The sequence below is a fragment of the Fringilla coelebs genome, assembly GCF_963513975.1.
Source record: "Fringilla coelebs genome assembly, chromosome: 6".
In the NCBI taxonomy this organism is placed as follows: domain Eukaryota; kingdom Metazoa; phylum Chordata; class Aves; order Passeriformes; family Fringillidae; genus Fringilla; species Fringilla coelebs.
In genome coordinates this window covers 54287436-54312312 of record NC_140034.1, presented here as the reverse complement: position 1 = coordinate 54312312, position 24877 = coordinate 54287436, and the positions used below count along the sequence as shown (strand labels likewise).

General features: G+C 50.0%; 4 protein-coding genes across 4 annotated transcripts; all 4 read left to right on the top strand.

Annotated features, from left to right (window-relative positions):
• Positions 1–1193: 1193 nt before the first annotated feature.
• Positions 1194–2110, top strand: LOC311155177 (mas-related G-protein coupled receptor member X1-like; the record flags this gene model as incomplete). The annotated part of the gene is given in 2 exon segments (XM_084208108.1): positions 1194–1989; positions 1992–2110. Coding segments are annotated over 2 exon segments (915 nt in total).
• Positions 2111–8814: 6704 nt separating this feature from the next.
• Positions 8815–9946, top strand: LOC311155519 (mas-related G-protein coupled receptor member A7-like; the record flags this gene model as incomplete). The annotated part of the gene is made up of 1 exon (XM_084208740.1): positions 8815–9946. The coding sequence occupies one exon, from the start codon at positions 8815–8817 to the stop codon at positions 9733–9735; it is 921 nt and encodes a 306-aa protein (XP_084064866.1). The 3' UTR covers positions 9736–9946.
• Positions 9947–16094: 6148 nt separating this feature from the next.
• LOC311155173 (mas-related G-protein coupled receptor member F-like) lies at positions 16095–17013 on the top strand (the record flags this gene model as incomplete). The annotated part of the gene is given in 3 exon segments (XM_084208104.1): positions 16095–16224; positions 16227–16256; positions 16259–17013. Coding segments are annotated over 3 exon segments (915 nt in total).
• A 6226-nt stretch (positions 17014–23239) lies between these two features.
• On the top strand, positions 23240–24158 carry LOC311155518 (mas-related G-protein coupled receptor member A7-like; the record flags this gene model as incomplete). Its single annotated transcript, XM_084208739.1, is given in 2 exon segments — positions 23240–23925; positions 23927–24158. Coding segments are annotated over 2 exon segments (918 nt in total).
• Between the last annotated feature and the right edge of the window lie 719 nt (positions 24159–24877).

Sequence of the window (24877 nt, the reverse complement as noted above, 5' to 3'; positions counted from 1 at the left end):
GGTGGTTTCAGAGGGGTCAGGAGAGGGTCAGAGGGGGATGGAGGGAGTCTGGATCCCGGCAGTCCCAGAGGAGAGCAGAGCCTGACAGGCCACGCTCAGATTGGGGGAGCAGCGCCATCTGGGAAACTTATGGGATGTGATGGGATGGGGTGAGGGTGGAGAGTGGGGTGGGGATAGGAATCAAAGATTAGGAAGTGATGGTGAAAGAATTGGGAGCAACTCAGCTCTGCTTCCTTGGGCCCAGGCCATGTTTTGGCAATGATGATGGAGCGCTATTCCCAGGATGGGAATACTTCTGGAAAGCACCCAGCTGACTCACCAGCACTGCCAGCACTGCCGGCATTCCAGTGCCACCGGAACCACCAGCATCCCTCTGCTGCTAGTGGGAGCATGACCTGTGAAGGAAGTGAAACGAGGAATGGTAGAAACTTGTTGGGAGAGGGAAGAAAATCAGAGAATAAACCTTCTCCTGGGAAGGACTGTTTCTTGTCCGGAGGAATTGCACAGCCATTCACAAAGTCCACTTGGCAAAGAAGAAAAGAAAAATCAAGATCAGTAACCCTAAGGCTGTGGAACTCATACGTAGCCAAATTTGCAAAAACGCTTCTGACTGCCCTGTGACCCCACTGAGTCTGGGGACCAACAACAGGACAGAGAACATAGAAGAGCCAGAGAGACAGGAGAGGGGAGCTCCTGGTGATCTGGGAACATTCTTCTGCATGGTACTGACCTGGGAGGATCCACTTTGGGATAAGGATTCCAAAAGAGCAAGAGGTACCAGGGAGCGCCGCTGATCTGCACAGACCCCTTTGCCTGCTGCTGCCCCACAGGGAACAGGTCAGTGCAATGTTTTCCTTCCTCCCTACCCCACATTCCTCTCCTCCAGCAGCTGCTCTGCTCCTGCCACTCTCTCCCGGTGACCCCAATGGCCTCCCAGGGTCATCCATCCCCTGTTCTGCACTTCCCTTCCACATCCCTCATCCAAACAGCCCAACCCTCACACCTCCCTCTCCCACCCACAATTCCCACTGCCCTCCTTCTCTGCACATCTCACTCCTCCCCACTGAATCCTTCCCACTGCAGGGAGCTGCTGAGGAGCCACATGGTCCATCCCTGCATTCTCCAAGCACTGACTGCCCATCCACTTTGACCACAGCCAGGGCCACATCCCACTGCCTGCCCAGTGTCCATCCATGGAGGTGACCACTGTGTCCCCACCTCCTGCCTCACCCACTGAAGGAGATGATCTGTGTGAGCCAGATGTCACCAGCGTGGCCATACACAGCACAGCACTGCTCATCTGCCTCTCTGGGCTGGCTGGGAACGGGGCTGTGCTCGGCCTCCTCAGCCTGAAAAGCAGGAACTCTGGCATCTTTGACCTGGCTGTCATTGACTTCATCTTCCTCCTCATTGCGGTCCCCTCTGCCCTCCTCATCCTGGTGGAGGACGTGTCCTGCTATCCTGTCATGCCCTCGATGTACATGAATTTCCTTATCCAGCTCTCAGTGGTCCCCTGCTACTGGGTGCTCTTCCGGCTCATGCACAGCAGCAACGTGTGGTTTGTGGACAAGCTCTGGAACCTCTGCTGCCGCTGGGACCTTCCTCTGCGTCTGTTGTGGGCTGTGGACACTGTCCAATATTGGACTTTCTTGGCTCTCTTCACTGTCATTCCCACAGTGACATTCCTGTGCCCATCGCACCAGCAGGAGCACTGCCGGGCTGCTTTCATCTCCATGTACACCCTCATCTTGCTCCTCTTTGCTGAACCCCTGCTCATTTCCTGCACAGTTGATTTCATTAAGGCCAAGTGTGGCTCCCAGCAGAAACAACCCCAAAGGCACGACGTTATTGTCCTCATTGTGCTCTTCACTTTCCTCCTCATCCTCTGCAATTTCCTGCAGCAGCTCGGTTACATCGCTGTGTCCTCACAGGTTGTTTTCCTGCTCACCTGCATCCACAGCAGCATCAAACCCTTCATCTACTTCTTGGTGGGAGGTGCAGGTGCCCCTGCTCCGTGCAGTCCCTCTGGCTCTCCCTCCAGAGGGTCTTTGAGGAGCCAAAAGAAAACACTGCCGATGGAAATGATCCTGCCATGGACACGGAGGTCTGAGCTTGTTGATCCCTTCCACTGCTCTGCTGAAAAAGCCCTGGAAACTGGATGAAGGTTTCCTTGAGCCTCCTGAATAATCAATATCCACAGGATCACCCTCCCTGTGGTGCTGTATTCCTGCAGGAGAAGGGATCAGGAGCATTGCCTTGGGTGATTTTTGTGGCATGCTCTGCAGGGAGCACACTGGAGCATGGCTTTCCTCCTCCCTCCTGCATCCACATGGCTCCAAGCAGTGCAGCTGGGCTCAGTGCTGTTCCCCAGCTCTATTCCCCATGGAATGGCCCTCATGGCCTCAGCCCCAGGGAATGAACTCCATCTCCTTTGGCTCAGCAGATGAGTTCCATGGTGTTTTCAGGGAGCTCTGGCCTGCAAAGAATGGGACACCCTGGGGACACAGCCAGCACAGGCTGGCGGTGATTTCCCAAATCCCTGCAGGGCTGGTGCCTCCTGATGGCAGGAGAGGGGTTGGGATCACAGGGAGCATCCTTCCCCTTCTCTCCAGCAGAGCCAGCCCTGCATTCCCAGCTGATGGGAAGGGACACCAGGTAGGACTGCAGAACTGGGGAGGGACAGCAACATTCCCTTATCCTTTCAGAGGGAATTTGTCACATTCTTGAATCCCAGAATTAAATCCTTCAGAGTAAAGTGCAGGGTTGATAGTGAACTCCACTGAACTCCTGTGCCTGGACAAGAAAGTACATGGAATATGGAAATTCCCATCACCAGATGCTTGGACCATTTAATTGCACAGAGATGAGGGGGTTGTGCTGCTCTTCTGAACAATGGGGCCATCCATCCTCTGGTTCCCCAGCATCAGTGTCCAAGGAAGCCCTGGACCACCTCCACCCTGAACCTGGCCACCCTCAGGAGGAGCTGCACAGCCACTCTGCACAGCAGCTTCAGCCACAGCCCAGCCTGTCCTGATCTCTGTCATTCTGGAACCACCCCTCAGTCAGATTTGGATTCATGGTTTTTGTTTCCTTGCACTGTGGTAGTTCCAGTCCCAGAATTTGCTGAATAAACAATATCCAGGCTTCATTGCAGAGCCTGTCTCTGTTAAACAGTGTCCAAAATGGCTCATTTCCTTCTTTTATCCCATTCTAAGCCTCTGGCTGGTCTGTGAGCAGGGCAGGTACCTGTCTCATACCAGAGCCCTTCCTAAGGCACGTGCCTGCAAGGCTTGGGATGATGTTGGCAGTGCCAAGAGCTCCTCATTCCTCCTGGGAGAGACCCGGGCAGCAGCCAGAGCTCTTGCTCAGGGGGAAGTTGTCCCTCCTTTTCCCACTGCCTTAAATCCAGGGGAAAGCAACGTGCCACTGCTTCTGGAAAGGGAAGAGAGAGTGAAAGCTGTGGGTGGTGAGTCAGGCTTTGGAGGCACACATGAGGTAAAACATCTAAGGAGCATTTATGCACAGAGTTGTTTATGATTAACAGAAGAGAGAGACTTGGACATCTGAGAGGGTTTTTCTCTTCCTCTGTCCCATTTTCCTGTCCATTGGTGAAAGAGACAATCTGGAGTTTCCCTCATTTGCCTCACAACCATCACAAGAGCAGAGACTGGCACCCCTGAGGACCCTAATCAGAGCTCTGCCCTGGCTGGGGTGGATGCTCGCCCAGTGATTGTTGGCAGCTGTGTCTACAGTGCCTCTGCAGTGCACTGCCTCCAGCAGGGGCTGCCAAGGGACAGCTCGCCCTGCGTGCTTGCGCCTGCTTCGCCACAATGGCCCATGAATTTCCCCACCTCTCGGCCAAATGAACTTTCAGGGGTAAATTTGGTGGTGCCCCACGGAAAACCCTTCATCTGCTTCTCTACCAGCGTGACAGACTGAGATTGAAGCCCCCTCCCAAGGACTGAGACTGACACCCTGTAATCCTAACACAGGGGGAGCAGGCAGGGGGAGAGGGGCTGGTCTGATTGAAGCGAGATGTTTGCCCAGGTGTGTTCCTTCCCTGGACCAAGAAAACAATGGATCTCGCTCACTCCTGAGAACATGGACTGTCTGTACCCGTTTTCAATACCTGTGCCCCCTCAGCGATTTCAACACCTGTTCCCCCTTCTGCAGAGGACTCTAATAGACCCCTGAGTTAACCTGGATTTTGAGATTGTCCCTGATGTGACTAGGCGAATTCCCCACCAACCGGACCACGAGGATTTCGTCTCTATGTTTGGTAGCTATACCCCCCTTTCTATCTCTCTCTCTTTTCTAATTCCTCCATGTCATTTGCTGTGGTCATTAAATGAAAGGTGTATTTGTTTTGATCAATATTAAACCCCCCCCATGTTGTTTTTTCCACTCTGAGATCAGTTAATGAACCATCACGATTCCCCCACTTGCACTAGCAGATCATGACCATTGGAATGCAGAAACTTTACACAGTGTGAAGTCCAGTCCTCCTGTCCAGGGAAGAACTCAGTCAGGGGGTTTCCCCCACGGCAAGTGCAGGAGGATCATGGTCCTCCAATGTACTTTTTCTATTTCCAAGCACCTTCTTGTGCCCTGTGTCACCCAGGCCGTTCCCTACATGAGCTTCCTTTCAAAAGAGCAAAGACTTCAAAGCAAAAGTTTTGCTGGGTGTCCCTGCCCATGGCAGAAGGAGAGATGGAATGATATAAACTCTCAAATTCCTTCCAAACCAAACCATTCCATGAGGATTCCTCACGTCCTTCAGCATCCACCCCAGGCAGGAGTTCCCCTGCTGCACACAGCACCAGCCTGACAGAGCTCAAGGAGCATTTGGACAATGCTCTCAGGCACAGGCTGGGATTGTTGGGATGGCTGTGCAGGGCCAGGAGCTCAACTCCGATGATCCTTATGGGTGCCTTCCAACTCTGGATATTTTATGGCTCTATTTTATGATGCCTCTCTTCCATGATGATTCCACTGTCTTGTCCCTATGCCCTGGCACTGGCAAATCCCCAAAAGCCCTCTGGAAGGCAGCACTACCAGAGGGGTGAATTCCTTGGCACAGCTCCCAGCAGGAAGTAAATCAGAGGGTGGGCACTGCTGCTGGCCGAGGAGCCAGAGCACAGCCCCAGTCCCACCATCCCACACAGGCACAACAGCAGCAGCAGCGTGACAGGCACTTTGCTCCACTGCCTGTTGGCACACTGGCTCCAGCTGTCCTGGCTCTCCTCATTCCAGCTCCCCTTGGATGCCTTCCCACCGGGCTGGCTCCAGCAGGCAGGGCTGGCTCCCTCCGTGGCAGGGCACAAAGTGCTCCTGGTGACACCTCTGCTGCTTCTGCTCCCCTCACACAGCTGGAGGGGTGACCAACAGAGACACCACAGCAACGCTGCTGTCCCCCAAACGTGGCTTTTCCCTTCTTTTCCCAGCCACAGCTTCCATGTGGAGCAGCACAGGGAGGGCTGAGGGACAGGACAGAGGGCAAGTAGGATGTGGGAGCCTGGCCTGCTGTGCCTGGCACAAAAGCCAGGAGATACCTCCTTCCTGGCTGTGGACAGGACAGAGCTGGAGCAGGAAAACAATTGGAGAAGGAGAGGATTGCCCATGGAGATATCAGAGAGCAAATGGCTTTGGGATGGATCTGAGCTGGACTCTCAGGTGTCAGCTGATATCACTGAGCTGCTGGATTCCTTCAGCAGGACACCCATTTCAATATTCCCTCCCTTTTCCCACACTATTTATGGCTTTTAATTCCCTACAGACCTCAGTTCTGCCCCCACAATCCATACCCAGGTTCCACCCAAAGAGGGGGCCCTGATTAAGGTGGAAGAGAAGAGTCTGACCTCGTTTCCTCTGGCAGCCTGGAGAACTTCCCCGCAGTGCACTCCCCTCACCTCCACCCTCCAGCTGCTGTCCCTGGCCGGGATCTTCAGGAGGCTCCCTGCAATGGTCCCTTGGGAAAGGGGAGCGCAGCCCAAGGGCGGCTGAGCCCCAGCAGCGCCCGGCGCGGGCTCTGTCCCAGCTCCTGCCACAGCCCCTGCTCTCCGTGCTGCCTCGTGTTCTCCAGGGCTCTCACACACAGGCAGCTGCTCCAGAGCCTGCCACGGGAGCAGGGCTCTGCTCCTCATCTGCTCTGCACTCTGCCCAGCAAATGAGCAACAGGAGAGAGCCTCAGTAACCACACCTGTGGCCAAGGCACTTGGTCTCCAGCTCAGCCTCTTCCTTCATGTTTAAAGCAACTCCAATCCCAAAATCTTGTCTTTTGAACTGCCTGAACTTGCCCCCTCTCTTTCCTGTGCCTGGACCCTTAGGCCCCTGCACTATAAATGTGCTGTGAAACTTTGATTTCTGATTCAAATCTAGTTCTCCCATTTGTATACCACAATTTCAGTGGTACTGGACCTTTAGCACACAGTTTTCCAAGAGGATTCATGCAATGATAAATTCTGTGCATGAGCTAGAGCACAGGCACACAGCAGAGGGATGATTTGGGATTTCAGCAAAGTCATATCTTCTGAGAAGAGGCAAATCTGTGCTGCTCTCTTGTCTTTCATCCTTAGAAAGCTGCAGGTTTCATCTGAGTCATCTTTTACACTCCCTTGGGATTCAGACAGCAGCCTACAGTGAATTCCAAATAATTCCTAGAAAGGTGAGGTGAGATGATTCCTTCCCAGCCTGACATGTGCCTCAGGGATCTGGGATGCTCCTCCTGGAAACTGCTGGCCCTGGGACCAGAACTGTCAGCTCTCTCCCTGCTGACACCGTGTTTGTGTCCCCAGCTATGGAATCTCACATTCCCTCACCAGCCCAATCCTCTCAAAGGCAAAAACTTCATGATCCAGTGTGGGAATCCACAAAATCAGATGGTTTCGGTATAGCTGCAAAAGGCAGGCCTGGGAGACAACAGAACTGTGATTGGAGCCAAGCAGTAGATATGAAGTAGGTCAGTGGAAAAAAGTAGAAAAGCAAGGACAAATAGAACAATGGTCTGTGTATTAATGCTTGTCTAGAGTAACTCCCTAAGCTGTAGAAAAGTTTATCTAGCAAGATATTAGGAAGTTTGGAGCCTAATAATGGAGCTGTGTGTTGTGTTTTAAGGCTTACAAGCAGGAATTGTATTTCCAAATCAGCAGGCATTGTTTTAACCAAAGGTACGTGTGCTTATAGCGGCTGGATAGAACCACTGTCAATGTGCTTCTGATTTGTGAGATTGGTCAAAAAGCTTATAAAGTAAGTTGTAACATTAAGTTCTTGGCCTGCTGCCTGGGATGTGAGCTGCTGGCATCTTCCCATTGTCCGAACCGTGCAATGAGACTGATGCTGAAAAATAAAACAGCTCGAGGCACGTTCCACAGCAGTCCTGTCCCGTTTGTGATTTGTATATAAACCCACAGCCGGCGATAATCCAGGAGCTGATGGGGCTCCAGAAGAGTTGGAGAGGGACTTTGGATGAGGGCATGGAGTGACAGGACAAGGGGGAATGGCTTCCCACTGACAGAGGGTGGGGTGAGATTGGATATTGGGAAGAAATCCTTCCCTGTGAGGGTGGTGAGGGCCTGGCACAGGTAGCCCAGAGGGCTGGGGTCAGGTAAAAACAAACACAAGAGCTCCAAAGTCCGAGGAGAAGGAGGATGAGCCCTAATGAGGAGCTGGAAAGGGGATCACAGCATCCCAAAACTTGGTCCCTGATAGCTTTCATTGTATCATCAGGGGGATTGGCAGTAATTGGGGTGGGCTCTAAGTGCTGATGACCTGGCTGCAAGCAACTGAGTGCTGTCCTTTCCTTAGGCTGTGTGAGCCTGCATTGGAATGACAGAAATGGGAATTCTCAGCTCAGGTTACTTTCTTGGGGACAGGGAAAATTTTGGCAATGATCCCGGGCCTCTTCCCAGAATGGGAGTTGTTTCTGAGAAGCACCCAGATGCTTGCACAGTGCTGTGAGCACTTCCAGCACTGCCAGCATTCCAGTGCCACCAGCCACAAGAGCAGCTCTCTGCTGCTGGAGGGACAGAGACCCCTCAGGGCAGATAAATGAGGAATGGTAGAATCCTGCTGAGAGAGGGAAAGCATTTGGAGAATGCCCCATTTGGAAGAGTGTTTGTAATCAGGAGGAAAGGAGGAGCCATTCAAAGAAATCTGCATGTTGAGCCACTTCCTCTATGGCAGGAGAAAAAATCAAGACAAAGAACTCCGAGGAAGTGAAATTCTGACTTAGCCAAAGATGCAATTTCCTACTCTGTCGCAACTCCACCGAGCCTTGGGAAACAACACCAGGACAGGGCACAGAGAGGAGCCAGCAGGTCAAGAATGGGGAGCTCCTGGTGACCTGGGCACTTTCTCCTTCATGTCCCTGACCTGGCAGGAGCCGCTTTAGGACACGGATCCCAAAGGAGCAAGAGGTACCAGGGAGCGCCGCTGATCTGCACAGACCCCTTTGCCTGCTGCTGCCCCACAAGGAACAGGTCAGTGCAATGTTTTCCTTCCTCCCTACCCCACCTCCCTCTCCTCCAGCAGCTGCTCTGTTCCTGCCACCCTCTCCTGGTGACCCCAGTGCCCTCCCCATATCTTCCCTCCTCTGCCCTGCACTCTTCCCTTCTGCATCTCCTGCTGAACACTCCGAGCACACTGCCTCCCTCTGCCACCCCACAATTTCCACTGCCCTCCTGCCCAGCACATCTCACTCCTCCCCACTGAACCCTTCCCACGGCAGGGAGCTGATGAGGAGTAGCATGGTCCATCCCTGGATTCTCCAAGCACTGACTGCCCACCCACTCTGACCACAGCCAGGAGCTGAGCACCATGTCACAACCTCTGGCCTCACCCACTGAAGGAGACAATCTCTGTGAGGCAGATGTCACCAGCGTGGCCATACACAGTGTGACACTGCTCATCTGCCTCTGTGGGCTGGCTGGGAACGGGGCTGTGCTCTGCCTCCTTGGCTCCTGCGGTTTGTACAGGAACAGCACCATTCTTTACATCCTCATGCTGACTCTTTTGGACTTCCTCTTCCTCCTCTTTCTGGTCCCCTCCACTCTGCTCTTCCTGCTGGAGGATGTGTCCTGCTCCATCATCATGCCCTTGTGGTATGTGTGGTTGCTTTTCAGGGTGTCACAGGTGTCCTACACTTTGTGGCTGTACACGCTGACATTCATCAGCATCCAGAGGTGCAGGTCCATCCACTGCCCGCTCTGGCACTGCTGCCACCATCCCCAGCAGCTGTTGAAGGAGATGCATGCCCTGCTCGGGGTCGTCTTCATCACTCTCATCACTGTCTTTGCCACCATGACTTCTCTGTGCATGTTCCAGCTATCTGAGTACTGCTGGGAGTGTCTCATCTCCATATACACCTTCAACCTCCTCCTCTGTGCTCCCTTCATGCTCATTTCCAGCACAATCCTCTTCACTCATTTCAAGCCTGGCTCCCAGAAGCAGCAGCCCAAGAGACTCGACATTGTTATCTGCCTCATCGTGCTCTTCACTCTGCCCCGCAGCCTCTGGAACTTACTGCAGCAGTTTGGTTACGCCACTGTGCCCTCCCAGGTGGCTTTCCTGCTCGCCTGCATCCACAGCAGCATCAATCCCATCATTTGCTTCCTGAGGGGGAGGTTCTGGAGGCCCTGCTCCATGGGGTCCCTCCGGCTCTCCCTCCAGAGGGTCTTTGAGGAGCCAGAAGAAAACACTGCCCACAACAATGATCCTGCCATGGACAGAGAGGCCTGAGCCTGTTGATCCCTTCCACTTGTGAAATACAAAGCTGTGTTTCATGTCTGGCACAGGAAGGAAATGTGTGTATTTGTGATTGTGATATGTGTGAGCACCAACCATGGGACGGCTGCAAATTCGAATAATAACTGAGGAAAGTAAAGCATGGAAGAAGGCCCTTGAACCTAGCCTGTGTTTGCAATTAACCTGGATTGATTTAGGAGCATTTGAATTACAGCATTCAGGATGTTGCTCTTTGCTTGTAGACAGGCCTTAAAGAGTGCTGCAATGGTAACCTTTTTAGGTATAATTTTGGAATATTGTTTGTATCCTTGAAACTATAGCTTTGGAATGTATAGAAAGGAAATGTGCGTATCTCACTCCTTAACAAACCTGAGAAAAACAGCTTGAGAAAGGAAGATGGACATCATCTCAAGGATTTACAACTTCACCAAGGGAAGCTGGACATCACTGATAGTCCTTGTAATAACAAGGGGGACCCACATCTGGGGAGCTGGACTTCACCAGATGGGATTTGTCATTGTCCTTGCGGAAACTGGACCAACATCTCGCAGGCTGCCACCACCATCTAGGAGTCCTCTTTTTTTGGGACGCATCCTGAGAAAAACTAAAATCACAATAGTGTATAGAATTGTGATGTAAACAATTAGAAATAGAAACTGCTGAGAAAGTTTCTGAGTACCCCTATAAATACCTGTAAGCCCAAATATCGGCGTGCAGTTGGTGGGAAAACTGCCTCCACTGTACCCAGCGCTGTTTTGCTCATATTTTACCATAATTAATTAATAAATTGATTGTTGCTTGACTATTGGCCTAGTCAAGCTTCTTATTTTAACAAATTTGGTGTGTTGGCCGGGAAATTTCCAAATCCATTGAGGGAGACTCCTAATCTCAGGGAGGCGCCCCACCAGGAGGCTTTTTGCCTCCGGTGGCCCCAAGTGACTGGGGAATCTTTCAGGGAAGAGGAAATTTTTTAAGGTAACTTATGAGCAAAGAATTTTGAGCTCCCGGAGTAGATTGCAGTAAATTCACCTGTAATAACGCATGCACGAAGACCCAGGCGAGAAAAGGAGGCTGTAAGTATCGCTTGGATAGGTGGGATAATAACAGGTGTGCGAGTGTAAGAGTGTGAATGGTGTGTGTGTGTGGGACGTGACCTAGTCACGAAGTGATCCTGGAGTTCTTCTAACCTTGGTTTCGTCTCCTCGCGAGGGGAACGGCAGGTGAAGGAACGAAGTGAATGAAGTAGGATTTTCGGTATATAAAAGGTCGGGCGTGAGACGAGATAATAGTTAAGGGGGATTTTTGTTCTTTAGAACATCAGAGGCAGGAGGCGGTACTGGTAGAAGGGACTTTTTATTAGAAAATTCCTTGACAAAAAGGGACCAAGGTCTGAACAAGTGTGGTTGAGGCAAATTGAGGGAACACCTGTTAGGATAAAATGGGTAAATGCGAAAGCAAGAACCCAGGAGCTGGTATAAACCAGCAGGAAAATAGAGGTACTGAAGGTACTGGAAAAAGAGGGAGCATTTTGCCAGATATACCCCAAGCAGAGCCCCCTTAGGGTAATGTTAAAATCATGGAATAAATGTGAAAATCAGAGAGGAAAAAGTAAGGAGAAAATGATACTATATTGTATGGTAGAATGGACTAGGGAAATTAGACGACCTGATAATTCATATTGGCCAATGTATGAGTTGTCTGAAGGGTGGATCTGTCAGGCCTTGAATGCCTATGTAAATAAAAAGGACCCTGTTAACCAAGAAGAAAGCAATTATGCCGCTTTGTGGCATACGTCCTGGCCTACTCCCCTGTATGCATTAAAAACTCAGAACAGGATCCTGATACAGCTGTGGGGGAAGTGTTAAGTTTGTGGCAAAATCGTGGGAGGATATTAGGAGGAAAGTTGAAAAGTTGGATGGCTGGCAGGAGAGAGATTTGCAGGAATTGTTAAGGGAAGCGCAGAAAGTTTATGTAATGAAGAGAAGGCAAAAGTTCAAGCTAAGGTTTTTGTGGCTGCAGTAAAAGAGGTTCAGAAGGGCGGTGCATCTTCAGGAAATGCTAAAACCACCCGAAAAAATAACAGGTAATGGTTCGAAAAGACCTACCTACTTTTACTGTGGGGTTGAAGGTCATGTTACAAGGTTTTGCAAGAAATGAGAAGCAGACCAAAAACTGTTTGCAGAAGATTGGAGGTGTCAGGGGCTCTATTTACTGGGGACCAGAACATCACAAGAGCCCTTGATAAAATTAAAGATAGGTCCCCCAGGGTGAAGAATGTACATTTTTAGTAGATACAGGTGCTGAAAAATCAACAGTGCAAAGATTACCAAAAGGATGCAAAATCAGTGGGAAAACAGCTCAAGTAATTGGAGCAAAAGGGGAAGCCTTTAAGGTTCCCATTATTGAACAAGTACTAATTGAAGCAAAAGGAAAATTGGATATTAGTGATCTATTATTAGTTTCGGAAGCAGAATGCAAATTCACTGGGTAGAGACCTTATTTTATCTCTGAATATGGGGATTAAGCCTCAAAATGATCAATTAATGGTACAATTGTACAAATTGATGGACCAGGATGAGAATAAAATATGTCCGGATGTCTGGTTCACTCCTGGGGAGATCGGTAAATTAACTGCTTATGGAGTGCTCACCCAGGATTGGGGAGGAGACAGAAAGCCGGTGAGGTATTATTCAAAATTACTGGACCCTGTCAGCTGGGCATGGCCAGTATATTTGCAAGCTATAGTAGCAACAGCCCTTCACATTCAGAGCTCCATTAGTAGTATATACCCCCCACAACGTTAGAAGCATATTGCATCAAAAAGCAGAGAAGTGACAGCTCACTGACAGCTGGATTTTAAAGTATGAAGCTATCTTGATACATTCCCCTGAACTGGAACTTTAGGTCACTCCTGCTCAGAACCCTGCACAATTTCTCTATGGGGAGCCAACTGCAGAGCTCACTCATAACTGTGTAGAATTAATTGAATTACAAACAAAAGTGAGACCAGATTTGAGTGAGACAGAGTTATCTGGTGGGGAAAAATATTTTATCGATGGCTCATCCCGGGTGATAGGAGGGAAATGCAATTCAGGATATGCTATTGTAGAAGGGGAAAACATGTCTGTAATAGAAAGAGGAAAAATCAGTTCCAGCTGGTCAGCTCAAGCTTGTGAATCGTTTGCTTTATACCGAGCTTTAGAACTTTTAAAGGATAAGGTGGGGGCTATTTATACAGACTCAAAATATGCTTTTGGAATTGTACACACATTTGGAAAAATTTGGATGGAAAGGGGGTTGATTAACACTCAAGGCAAGAAACTGATCCATCAGGAGTTAATAATTAGAGTGCTTGAAGCCTTGAAAGGACCCAAGAGAATAGCTGTGGTGCATGTAAAAGGTCACCAGCAGGGGTCAAGCTACTTAGTAAGAGGAACTAACACAGCTGATGAAGCTGCAAAGGAGGCAGCTTTTAAATTAAAAGAGACCATCCAGCTGAACACTATAGAAGAAATTCAGGAGGAACTGCCAAAAAGTTATAGTACTCAAGAGCAGGAAGTTATAAAAAGATTGGAAGCTAAGAAAGAGCAGGGAAAGTGGGTACTCCCAGATGGAAGAGAGATTTTACCTAAGGCTTATGCTCGAAGGATTCTGAGCCAGTTACACCAGCGTACTCATTGGGGAACAAAAGCCTTATGTGATCATTTTTTAAAATATGGATGTATTGGAATTTTTGAAATAGCAAAACAAATAACACAGGGGTGTTTGACTTGTCAAAAAGTTAACAAAAAGGTAATGAGACAGGCTCCAACCGGTGGTAGAAAAATAGCCTACCAACCATTTGAAAGGGTTCAGATGGTTTATACTGAACTACCAAGGGTGGGCAGATGGAAATACTTGTTGGTATTAGTAGATCAACTAACTCATTGGGTGGAGGCCTACCTGGCTGCCCGAGCCACGGCAAAGTTTGTAGTTAAAATATTGCTGGAACAAATTATTCCCTGATTTGGGGTTATTAGGGCCACAGATTCTGATTAGGGCTCCCATTTTACTTCCAGTATTATAAAAGGAGTAACACAAGCCATGGGTATTTCCTGGGAATATCACACCCCTTGGCACCCCGAGAGCTCTGGGAGGGTGGAAAGAATGAACCAAACTATAAAACAACAATTAACAAAATTGATGATTGAGACCCAAATGTCATGGGTAAAATGTTTACCTTTAGCATTACTTAATATAAGAACACTTCCAAATGCAGACATGGGACTTTCTGCCTATGAGATGCTTTATGGAATGCCTTTTTCCCAGGAGGTACCCCAAACATCAGTAGTTGTAGCAGATATGACTATTCAAAAATACATCCAGAAGATGGGACAATATGTCCTAGAACTAAGGGAAAAAGGGGTAATTGCTCAATCAGCTCGTCTAGGATTTAGCATACACCGAATAAAACCAGGTGACTGGGTACTAATTAAAAGCTGGAAGGAAGGAAGTTTGTCTCCTAGGTGGGAAGGTCCATATTTAACTCTGCTGACCACCGATACCGCCGTCCGAACTGCGGAAAAGGGCTGGACCAACGCGTCACGCGTCAAAGGCCCAGCGGAACCACGGACAGAGGAGCCACCGACAGAGCCGGTCTCTGAAGCCCAGTGCAGAATTGCATCTACCCCCGGAGAACTGAAAGTAAAGTTAAAGAGAGACTGATGTATGTCACGAAAACGCTCCTACCTTAAGCTGCAAAACCAATTGTACTCACGAGAGGTAGAATGTACTACTCCAAACTGCAAGTGTTATCCATGGGGTTGCTTTAAGTGTATAGAGTGTGAAGAATTGTGGTATACAAACCTACCAAGGGGACAGATCCCTAATGCTCTCTGCCGAAATTGTATAAAAGAAATAGAAAAAGAAACTGATAAAACATTGTGGGCTGCAGTAAGGAAAGGATATATTAAAACAGGTGATAAAAATTGGTGGAAAACTTGGGTACATGGGACACGAGCAGGAATTGATTTGCAGGAAGTACCAAAGGCCAAGTTAGAAAAAAAGAGTGTGACAAAGGCAATTGGATACCTGGCAAATATCAAATAAAAGCAAGAGAGTGGCAGGAAGCCAAATATCACTGGAAAAGGGGAAGCACATATACCAACCCTATTGTAGTCGCACAACCCCCTAACTTAGGGGCCAAGTAGCCCAAATTAAAAAGAATTGGGCCATTCCCATGATAAAGAGAGAACTGAAGGCTCATGAGGCAAAAGGCAAAAATGAAACAAAAGATATCAGGTATAAACTCTGCTACCGAGAAGATCTACATCTCGGCCCTTGGATGCAACCCAAGGGGCCTTGAGAGAGGTAGAGAGTTAAACTCCCTGAGGATTATTTTCACTGTATTGATCATTGCACCCGAAGCAATGGGCCTTAATAGCGTCACTCCTGAGCTCCACATAATCCATGAGCAAGCTGCAGGATCAGAGCCTATTGCTCTGGCTGTCTGTGACAAATGCAATCATACTGTCTGGACCGGGAGAAACAGGGAATCAGTATTTATGGCATATTCCCAAGTTAGTGAAGTGTGCTATGACCACAGCAAATTAAAAGTGTGCACTATGGGTGGCAAATTTTACTGGGTTGGAGAAAATTTAAAATATGGACAAAAGGTTTCTCCCAAGGATGGGCCCGTGTTAACCAACTTTCTCAAGGATGACGATGAACAAATTTGTCTGCGATACTCAAACTCCTTTTGTTGAGTAAGGGGTAGGGAAAGAAGGGACCCAGAGAGCAGAATGAAACAAATGACTCAAAAACTGGAGAAGCAAGAATCGGAAGCAAAAAAGAAGAGGATGGAACAGGAAAAGCTAAATGAATTAAGCGAACAATACAAACAGTTAGAACAGCAGTATAGTGATTGGGGTTTTCTGACTTCAAATAGGAACCTTTTTGTAGATCTAATGCAGGAAATTGCCACAGAATTATGGATATCCAACTGTTGGATTTGGGGGGGGATTAAAATCAGCTGAAAAAGGGCCATGGAAGGGTGAGAGTCTAGCTCCAGAGCAATTTCTAAAATGGAACCATACTCAAATTTCCAAAACACTGAAACGGCCTGAGGGATGGATTTTAAATCATCATTTATACCCTCTTATTTATCAATCCCCTGCACACCAGCCAAACCCTCCCACCCCACCTTTTCCACTGCCCTCCTCGCCTGCACATCTCACTCCTCCCCACTGAATCCTTTTCACTGCAGGGAGCTGCTGAGGAGCCACATGGTCCATCCCTGGATTCTCCAAGCACTGACTGCCCATCCACTCTAACCACAGCCAGGCCACATCCCACTGCCTGCCCAGCGTCCATCCATGGAGGTGGGCACTGTGTTCCCATCTCCTGCGTCACCCACTGAAGAAGATGATCTGTGTGAGACAGATGTCACCAGTGTGGCCATACACAGTGTGACACTGCTCATCTGCCTCTCTGGGCTGGCTGGGAACAGGCTGTCATCTGGTTCCTAACCCTGAAAAGTAGAACTCTGGCATCTTTGATATGGCTGTTGTCGACTTCCTCTTCCTTCTCTTCACAGTCCCCTGCACCCTCCTCTTCCTGGTGGAGGACATATCCTGCTCTCCTATAGTGCCCCTGATGTACCTGAATTTCCTTTTCCAGCTGTCAGTGGTCTCGCACTACTGGGCGCTGTTATGGCTGATGTCTAGGACACCTACTGTATATATGGACAAGCTCTGCTTGCTCTGCTGCCGCTGGGACCTTCCCAAGCGCCTGTATTGGGTGCTGGACGCTGTCCAATCCTGGGCCTTCCTTGCTCTCTTCACTGTCATTCCCACAGTGACATTGCTGTGCCCATCACACGATCAGGAGCACTGCCGGGCAGCTCTCATCTCCATGAACGCCATCATGCTGCTCCTCTTTGCTGCACCCATGCTCATTTCCTGCACAGTGGATTTCCTTAAGGCCAAGTGGAGCTCCCAGCAGCAGCAACCCAACAGGCGTGACATCATTATCTTCGTCATTGTGCTCTTCCCTCTCCTCCTCAGCATCTGGAATTTCCTGCAGCAGCTCGGTTACATCGCTGTGTCCTCTCAGGTTGTTTTCCTGCTCACCTGCATCCACAGCAGCATCAAACCCTTCATCTACTTCTTGGCAGGGCAGCACTGGAGGCCCTTCTCCATGGGGTCCCTCTGGCTCTCCCTCCAGAGGGTCTTTGAAAAACCAAAAGAAAAAGCAGCCCGCAGAAATGATCCTGCCATGGACACGGGGGTCTGAGCATGTTGATCCCTTCCACCGCTCTGCTGATGAACCCAGGAGAGTGGCTGAAGGTCTCCTTGAGCCTCCTGATTAATCAATATCCACAGGATCATATTGTATTTGCAGGGTGCCCAGACAAAGGAAGGAATGATGAATCTGACTCCATCTTCTCAGGAGGCTAATTTATTATTTTATGATACTATGTTATATTAAAAAATACAAAGCTAAACAATACTAAAGAATACAGAAAGGATACTTACAGAATGCTGAAAAGTTAATAATGAAAATTCAGGACCCTTCAGAGTCCCGAAACAGCTTGGCCCAAGTTGGCCCTTGCCTCAAAACAACTCAAGGCAGAAACCAATGAAAAAATCACCTGTGTGATAAACAGTTGCCAAACACATTTGAAAAGAGGCAAAACACAGCAGAAGCGAATGAGATGAAATTGTTTTCCTTTTTCTCGAAGGCTTCTCTATTTCCCAGGAGAAAAATCCTGGGCAAAGAGATTGTTCAGAACATATGCATGTGACAAGATCACCATTCCCGTGGTGCTGTATTCCTGCAGAAGAAGGGAGCAGGAGCATTGCCTTGGGTCATTTTTGTGGCATGCTCTGCAGGGAGCACACTGGAGCATGGCTTTCCTCCTCCCTCCTGCATCCACATGGCTCCAAGTGCAGCTGGGCTCAGTTCCCCAGCTCTGTTCCCCATGAAATGACCCTCATGGCCTCAGCCCCAGGGAATGAACTCCATCTCCTTTGGCTCAGCAGATGAGTTCCATAGTGTTTTCAGGGAGCTCTTGCCTGCAAAGAATGGGACACCCTAATCCCTGGGGACACACCCAGCACAGGCTGGCGGTGACTTCCCAAATCCCTGCGGGGCTGGTGCCTCCCAATGGCAGGAGAGGGGTTGGGATCACAGGGAGCATCCTTCCCCTTCTGTCCAGCAGAGCCAGCCCTGCATTCCCAGCTGATGGGAAGGGACACCAGAGCTGGGAGAGTTGGGGAGGGACAGCAACATTCCCTTATCCTTTCAGTGGGAATTTGTCACATTTATGAATCCCAGAATTAAATCCTTCTGAGTAAAGTGCAGGGTTGATAGTGAACTCCACTGAACTCCTGTGCCTGTAGCAGAAAGCACATGGAATATGGAAATTCCCATCACCAGATGCTTGGACCATTTAATTGCACAGAGATGAGGGGGTTGTGCTGCTCTTCTGCACAATGGGGCCATCCATCCTCTGGTTCCCCAGCATCAGTGCCCAAGGAAGCCCTGGACCACCTCCATCCTGAACCTGGCCACCCTCAGGAGGAGCTGCACAGCCACTCTGCACAGCAGCTTCAGCCACAGCCCAGCCTGTCCTGATCTCTGTCATTCTGGAACCACCCCTCAGGCAGATTTGGATTCATGGTTTTTGTTTCCTTGCACTGTGGTAGTTCCAATATTTATTGAAGAAACAATATCCAGGTTTCACTGCAGGGCCTGTCTCTGTTAAACAGTGTCCAAAATGGCTCATTTCCTTCTTTTATCCCATTCTAAAGCCTCTGGCTGGTCTGTGAGCAGGGCAGGTTCCTGTCTCATACCAGAGCCCTTCCTAAGGCACGTGCCTGCAAGGCTTGGGATGATGTTGGCAGTGCCAAGAGCTCCTCATTCCTCCTGGGAGAGACCTGGGCAGCAGCCAGAGCCCTTGTTCAGGGGGAAGTTGTCCCTCCTTTTCCCACTGCCTTAAATCCAGGGGAAAGAAACGTGCCACTGGTTCAGGAAAGGGAAGTGAGAGAGAAAGCCATGGGTGGTGAGTCAGGCTTTGGCGACACACATGAGAGAGAGACTTTGACATCTGAGAGGGTTTTTCTCTCCCTTTCGCCTGTTTGCCTTTCCATTGGAAAGCAGAAACTTTCCACGGAACCTCCTATCCTGGAGAGAACAACTCAGCCAGGGGGGTCGTCCCAAGGCAAAGTGCAGGAGGATCATGATCTTCCAATGTACTTTTTCTACTTCCCTGCCCCTTCTGGTCTCCAGTGTCACCCAGGCCACTCCCCACCTGAGCTTCCTTTCAAAAGAGCAAAGATTTCAAAGCAAAAGTTTTCCTTTGTGTCCTTGCCGATGGCAGAAGAAAAGATGGAATGAGATGATCTCTATGGTTCTTCCAACACAAACCATTCCATGAGGATTCCTCACGTCATTCAGCATCCACCCCAGGCAGGTGTTCCCCTGCTGCACACAGCACCAGCCTGGCAGAGCTCAAGGAGCATTTGGACAATGCTCTCAGGCACAGGCTGGGATTGTTGGGATGTCCAGTGCAGGGCCAGGAGCTCAACTCCATGATCCTTGTGGATCCCTCCCAACTCTGGATATTTTATGGCTCTGTTTCATGATGTCTTTCATTCATGATGATTCCACTTGATGATGATTCCACTGTGTTGTCCCTATTCCCTGGCACTGGCACATCCCCAAAAGCCCTCTGGAAGGCAGCACTACCAGAGGGGGTGAATTCCTTTGCACAGCTCCCAGCAGGAAGTAAATCAGAGGGTGGGCACTGCTCCTGGCCGAGGAGCCAGAGCACAGCCCCATTCCCACCATCCCACACAGGCACAGCAGCAGCAGCAGCAGCGTGACAGGCACTTTGCTCCACTGCCTGTTGGCACACTGCCTCCAGCTGTCCTGGCTCTCCTCATCCCAGCTCCCCTTGGATGCCTTCCCACCGGGCTGGCTCCAGCAGGCAGGGCTGGCTCCCTCCGTGGCAGGGCACAAAGTGCTCCTGGTGACACCTCTGCTGCTTCTGCTCCCCTCACACAGCTGGAGGGGTGACCAACAGAGACACCAGAGCAACGCTGCTGTCCCCCAAACGTGGCTTTTCCCATCTTTTCCCAGCCACAGCTTCCATGTGGAGCAGCACAGGGAGGGCTGAGGGACAGGACAGAGGGCAAGTAGGATGTGGGAGCCTGGCCTGCTGTGCCTGGCACAAAAGCCAGGAGATACCTCCTTCCTGGCTGTGGGCAGGACAGAGCTGGAGCAGGAAAACAATTGGAGAAGGAAGGAATTGCCCATGGAGATATCAGAGAGCAAATGGCTTTGGGATGGATCTGAGCTGGACTCTCAGGTGTCAGCTGATATCACTGAGCTGCTGGATGCCTTCAGCAGGACACCCATTTCAAATTCCCTCCCTTTTCCCACACTATTTATGGCTTTTTATTCCCTACAGACCTCAGTTCTGCCCCCACAATCCATACCCAGGTTCCACCCAAAGAGGGGGCCCTGATTAAGGTGGAAGAGAAGAGTCTGACCTCGTTTCCTCTGGCAGCCTGGAGAACTTCCCCGCAGTGCACTCCCCTCACCTCCACCCTCCAGCTGCTGTCCCTGGCCGGGATCTTCAGGAGGCTCCCTGCAATGGTCCCTTGGGAAAGGGGAGCGCAGCCCAAGGGCGGCTGAGCCCCAGCAGCGCCCGGCGCGGGCTCTGTCCCAGCTCCTGCCACAGCCCCTGCTCTCCGTGCTGCCTCGTGTTCTCCAGGGCTCTCACACACAGGCAGCTGCTCCAGAGCCTGCCACGGGAGCAGGGCTCTGCTCCTCATCTGCTCTGCACTCTGCCCAGCAAATGAGCAACAGGAGAGAGCCTCAGCAACCACACCTGTGGCCAAGGCACTTGGTCTCCATCTCAGCCTCTTCCTTCATGTTTAAAGCAACTCCAATCCCAAAATCTTGTCTTTTGAACTGCCTGAACTTGCCCCCTCTCTTTCCTGTGCCTGGATCCTTAGGCCCCTGCACTATAAATGTGCTGGTAAACTTTGATTTCTGATTCAAATCTAATTTTCCCATTTGTATACCACAATTTCAGTGGCACTGGACCTTTAGCACACAGTTTTCCAAGAGGATTCATGCAATAATCAATTCTGTGCATGAGCTGGAGCACAGGCACACAGCAGAGGGATGATTTGGGATATCAGCAAAGTCATCTCTTCTGAGAAGAGGCAAATCTGTGCTGCTCTCTTGGCTTAAACCCTAGAAAGCTGCAGGTTTCATCTGAGTCATCTTTTACACTCCCTTGGGATTCAGACAGCAGCCTACAGTGAATTCCAAATAATTCCTAGAAAGGTGAGGTGAGATGATTCCTTCCCAGCCTGACATGTGCCTCAGGGATCTGGGATGCTCCTCCTGGAAACTGCTGGCCCTGGGACCAGAACTGTCACCTCTCTCCCTGCTGACACCCTGTTTGTGTCCCCAGCTATGGAATCTAACAATCCCTCACCAGCCCAATCCTCTCAAAGGCAAAAACTTCATGATCCAGTGTGGGAATCCACAAAATCAGATGGTTTTGGTATAGCTGCAAAAGGCAGGCCTGGGAGACAACAGAACTGTGATTGGAGCCAAGCAGTAGACATGAAGTAGGTCAGTGGAAAAATTATTTAAAAAGTAGAAAAGCAAGGACAAATAGAACAATGGTCTGTGTATTAACGCTTGTCTAGAATAACTCCCTAAGCTGTAGAAAAGTTTATCTAGCAAGATATTAGGAAGTTTGGAGCCTAATAATGGAGCTGTGTGTTGTGTTTTAAGGCTTACAAGCAGGAATTGTATTCCAAATCAGCAGGCATTGTTTTAACCAAAGGTACGTATGCTTATAGCAGCTGGATAGAACCACTGTCAGTGTGCTTCTGATTTGTGAGATTGGTCAAAAAGCTTATAAAGTAAGTTGTAACATTAAGTTCTTGGCCTGCTGCCTGGGATGTGAGCTGCTGGCATCTTCCCATTGTCCGAACCGTGCAATGAGACTGATGCTGAAAAATAAAACAGCTCAAGGCACGTTCCACAGCAGTCCCGTCCCGTTTGTGATTTGTATATAAACCCACAGCCAGTGATAATCCAGGAGCTGATGGGGCTCCAGAAGAGTTGGAGAGGGACTTTGGATGAGGGCATGGAGTGACAGGACAAGGGAGAATGGCTTCCCACTGACAGAGGGTGGGGTGAGATTGGATATTGGGAAGAAATCCTTCCCTGTGAGGGTGGTGAGGGCCTGGCACAGGTTGCCCAGAGGGCTGGGGTCAGGTAAAAACAAATACAAGAGCTCCAAAGTCCGAGGAGAAGGTGGATGAGCCCTAATGAGGAGCTGGAAAGGGGATCACAGCATCCCAAAACTTGGTCCCTGATAGCTTTCATTGCATCATCAGGGGGATTGGCAGTAATTAGGGTGGGCTCTAAGTGCTGATGACCTGGCTGCAAGCAACTGAGTGCTGTCCTTTCCTTAGGCTGTGTGAGCCTGCATTGGAATGACAGAAATGGGAATTCTCAGCTCAGGTTGCTTTCTTGGGGCCAGGGAAAATTTTGGCAATGATCCCGGGCCTCTTCCCAGAATGGGAGCTGTTTCTGAGAAGCACCCAGATGCTTGCACAGTGCTGTGAGCACTTCAGCACTGCCAGCATTCCAGTGCCACCAGCCACAAGAGCAGCTCCCTGCTGCTGGAGGGACAGAGACCCCTCAGGGCAGATAAATGAGGAATGGCAGAATCCTGCTGAGAGAGGGAAAGCATTTGGAGAATGTCCCATTTGAAAGAGTGTTTCTAATCAGGAGGAAAGGAGGAGCCATTCATAGAAATCTGCATGTTGAGCCACTTCCTCTATGGCAGGAGAAAAAATCAAGACAAAGAACTCCAAAGAAGTGAAATTCTGACTTAGCCAAAGATGCAATTTCCTACTCTGCCGCAACTCCACCGAGTCTTGGGAAACAACACCAGGACAGGGCACAGAGAGGAGCCAGCAGGTCAGGAATGGGGAGCTCCTGGTGACCTGGGCACTTTCTCCTTCATGTCCCTGACCTGGCAGGAGCCGCTTTAGGACACAGATCCCAAAGGAGCAAGAGGTACCAGGGAGCGCCGCTGATCTGCACAGACCCCTTTGCCTGCTGCTGCCCCACAGGGAACAGGTCAGTGCAATGTTTGCCTTCCTCCCTACCTCACCTTCCTCTTCTCCAGCAGCTGCTCTGCTCCTGCCACCCTCTCCCGGTGACCCCAGTGCCCTCCCCATATCTTCCCTCCTCTGCTCTGCACTCTTCCCTTCTGCATCTCCTGCTGAACACTCCAAGCACACTGCCTACCTCTGCCACCCCACAATTTCCACTGCCCTCCTCCCCAGCCCATCTCACTCCTCCCCACTGAACCCTTCCCACGGCAGGGAGCTGATGAGGAGCCGCATGGTCCATCCCTGGATTCTCCAAGCACTGACTGCCCATCCACTCTGACCACAGCCAGGAGCTGAGCACCATGTCACAACCTCTGGCCTCACCCACTGAAGGAGACAATCTCTGTGAGGCAGATGTCACCAGCGTGGCCATACACAGTGTGACCCTGCTCATCTGCCTCTGTGGGCTGGCTGGGAACGGGGCTGTGCTCTGCCTCCTTGGCTCCTGCGGTTTGTACAGGAACAGCACCATTCTTTACATCCTCATGCTGACTCTTTTGGACTTCCTCTTCCTCCTCTTTCTGGTCCCCTCCACTCTGCTCTTCCTGCTGGAGGATGTGTCCTGCTCCATCATCATGCCCTTGTGGTATGTGTGGTTGCTTTTCAGGGTGTCACAGGTGTCCTACAGCTTGTGGCTGTACACACTGACATTCATCAGCATCCAGAGGTGCAGATCCATCCACTGCCCGCTCTGGCACTGCTGCCACCATCCCCAGCAGCTGTTGAAGGAGATGCATGCCCTGCTCGCGGCCTTCTTCATCACTCTCATCACTGTCTTTGCCACCATGATTTCTCTGTGCATGTTCCAGCTATCTGAGTACTGCTGGGAGTGTCTCATCTCCATATACACCTTCAACCTCTTCCTCTGGGCTCCCTTCATGCTCATTTCCAGCACAATCCTCTTCACTCATTTCAAGCCTGGCTCCCAGCAGCAGCAGCCCAAGAGACTCGACATTGTTATCTGCCTCATCGTGCTCTTCACTCTGCCCCAGCCTCTGGAACTTACTGCAGCAGTTTGGTTACGCCATTGTGCCCTCCCAGGTGGCTTTCCTGCTCGCCTGCATCCACAGCAGCATCAATCCCATCATTTGCTTCTTGGCAGGGAGGTGCTGGAGGCCCTGCTCCATGGGGTCCCTCCAGCTCTCCCTCCAGAGGGTCTTTGAGGAGCCAGAAGAAAACACTGCCCACAACAATGATCCTGCCATGGACAGAGAGGCCTGAGCCTGTTGATCCCTTCCACTTGTGAAATACAAAGCTGTGTTTCATGTCTGGCACAGGAAGGAAATGTGTGTATTTGTGATTGTGATATGTGTGAGCACCAACCATGGGACGGCTGCAAATTCGAATAATAACTGAGGAAAGTAAAGCATGGAAGAAGGCCCTTGAACCTAGCCTGTGTTTGCAATTAACCTGGATTGATTTAGGAGCATTTGAATTACAGCATTCAGGATGTTGCTCTTTGCTTGTAGACAGGCCTTAAAGAGTGCTGCAATGGTAACCTTTTTAGGTATAATTTTGGAATATTGTTTGTATCCTTGAAACTATAGCTTTGGAATGTATAGAAAGGAAATGTGCGTATCTCACTCCTTAACAAACCTGAGAAAAACAGCTTGAGAAAGGAAGATGGACATCATCTCAAGGATTCACAACTTCACCAAGGGAAGCTGGACATCACTGATAGTCCTTGTAATAACAAGGGGGACCCACATCTGGGGAGCTGGACTTCACCAGATGGGATTTGTCATTGTCCTTGCGGAAACTGGACCAACATCTCGGAGGCTGCCACCACCATCTAGGAGTCCTCTTTTTTTGGGACGCATCCTGAGAAAAACTAAAATCACAATAGTGTATAGAATTGTGATGTAAACAATTAGAAATAGAAACTGCTGAGAAAGTTTCTGAGTACCCCTATAAATACCTGTAAGCCCAAATATCGGCGT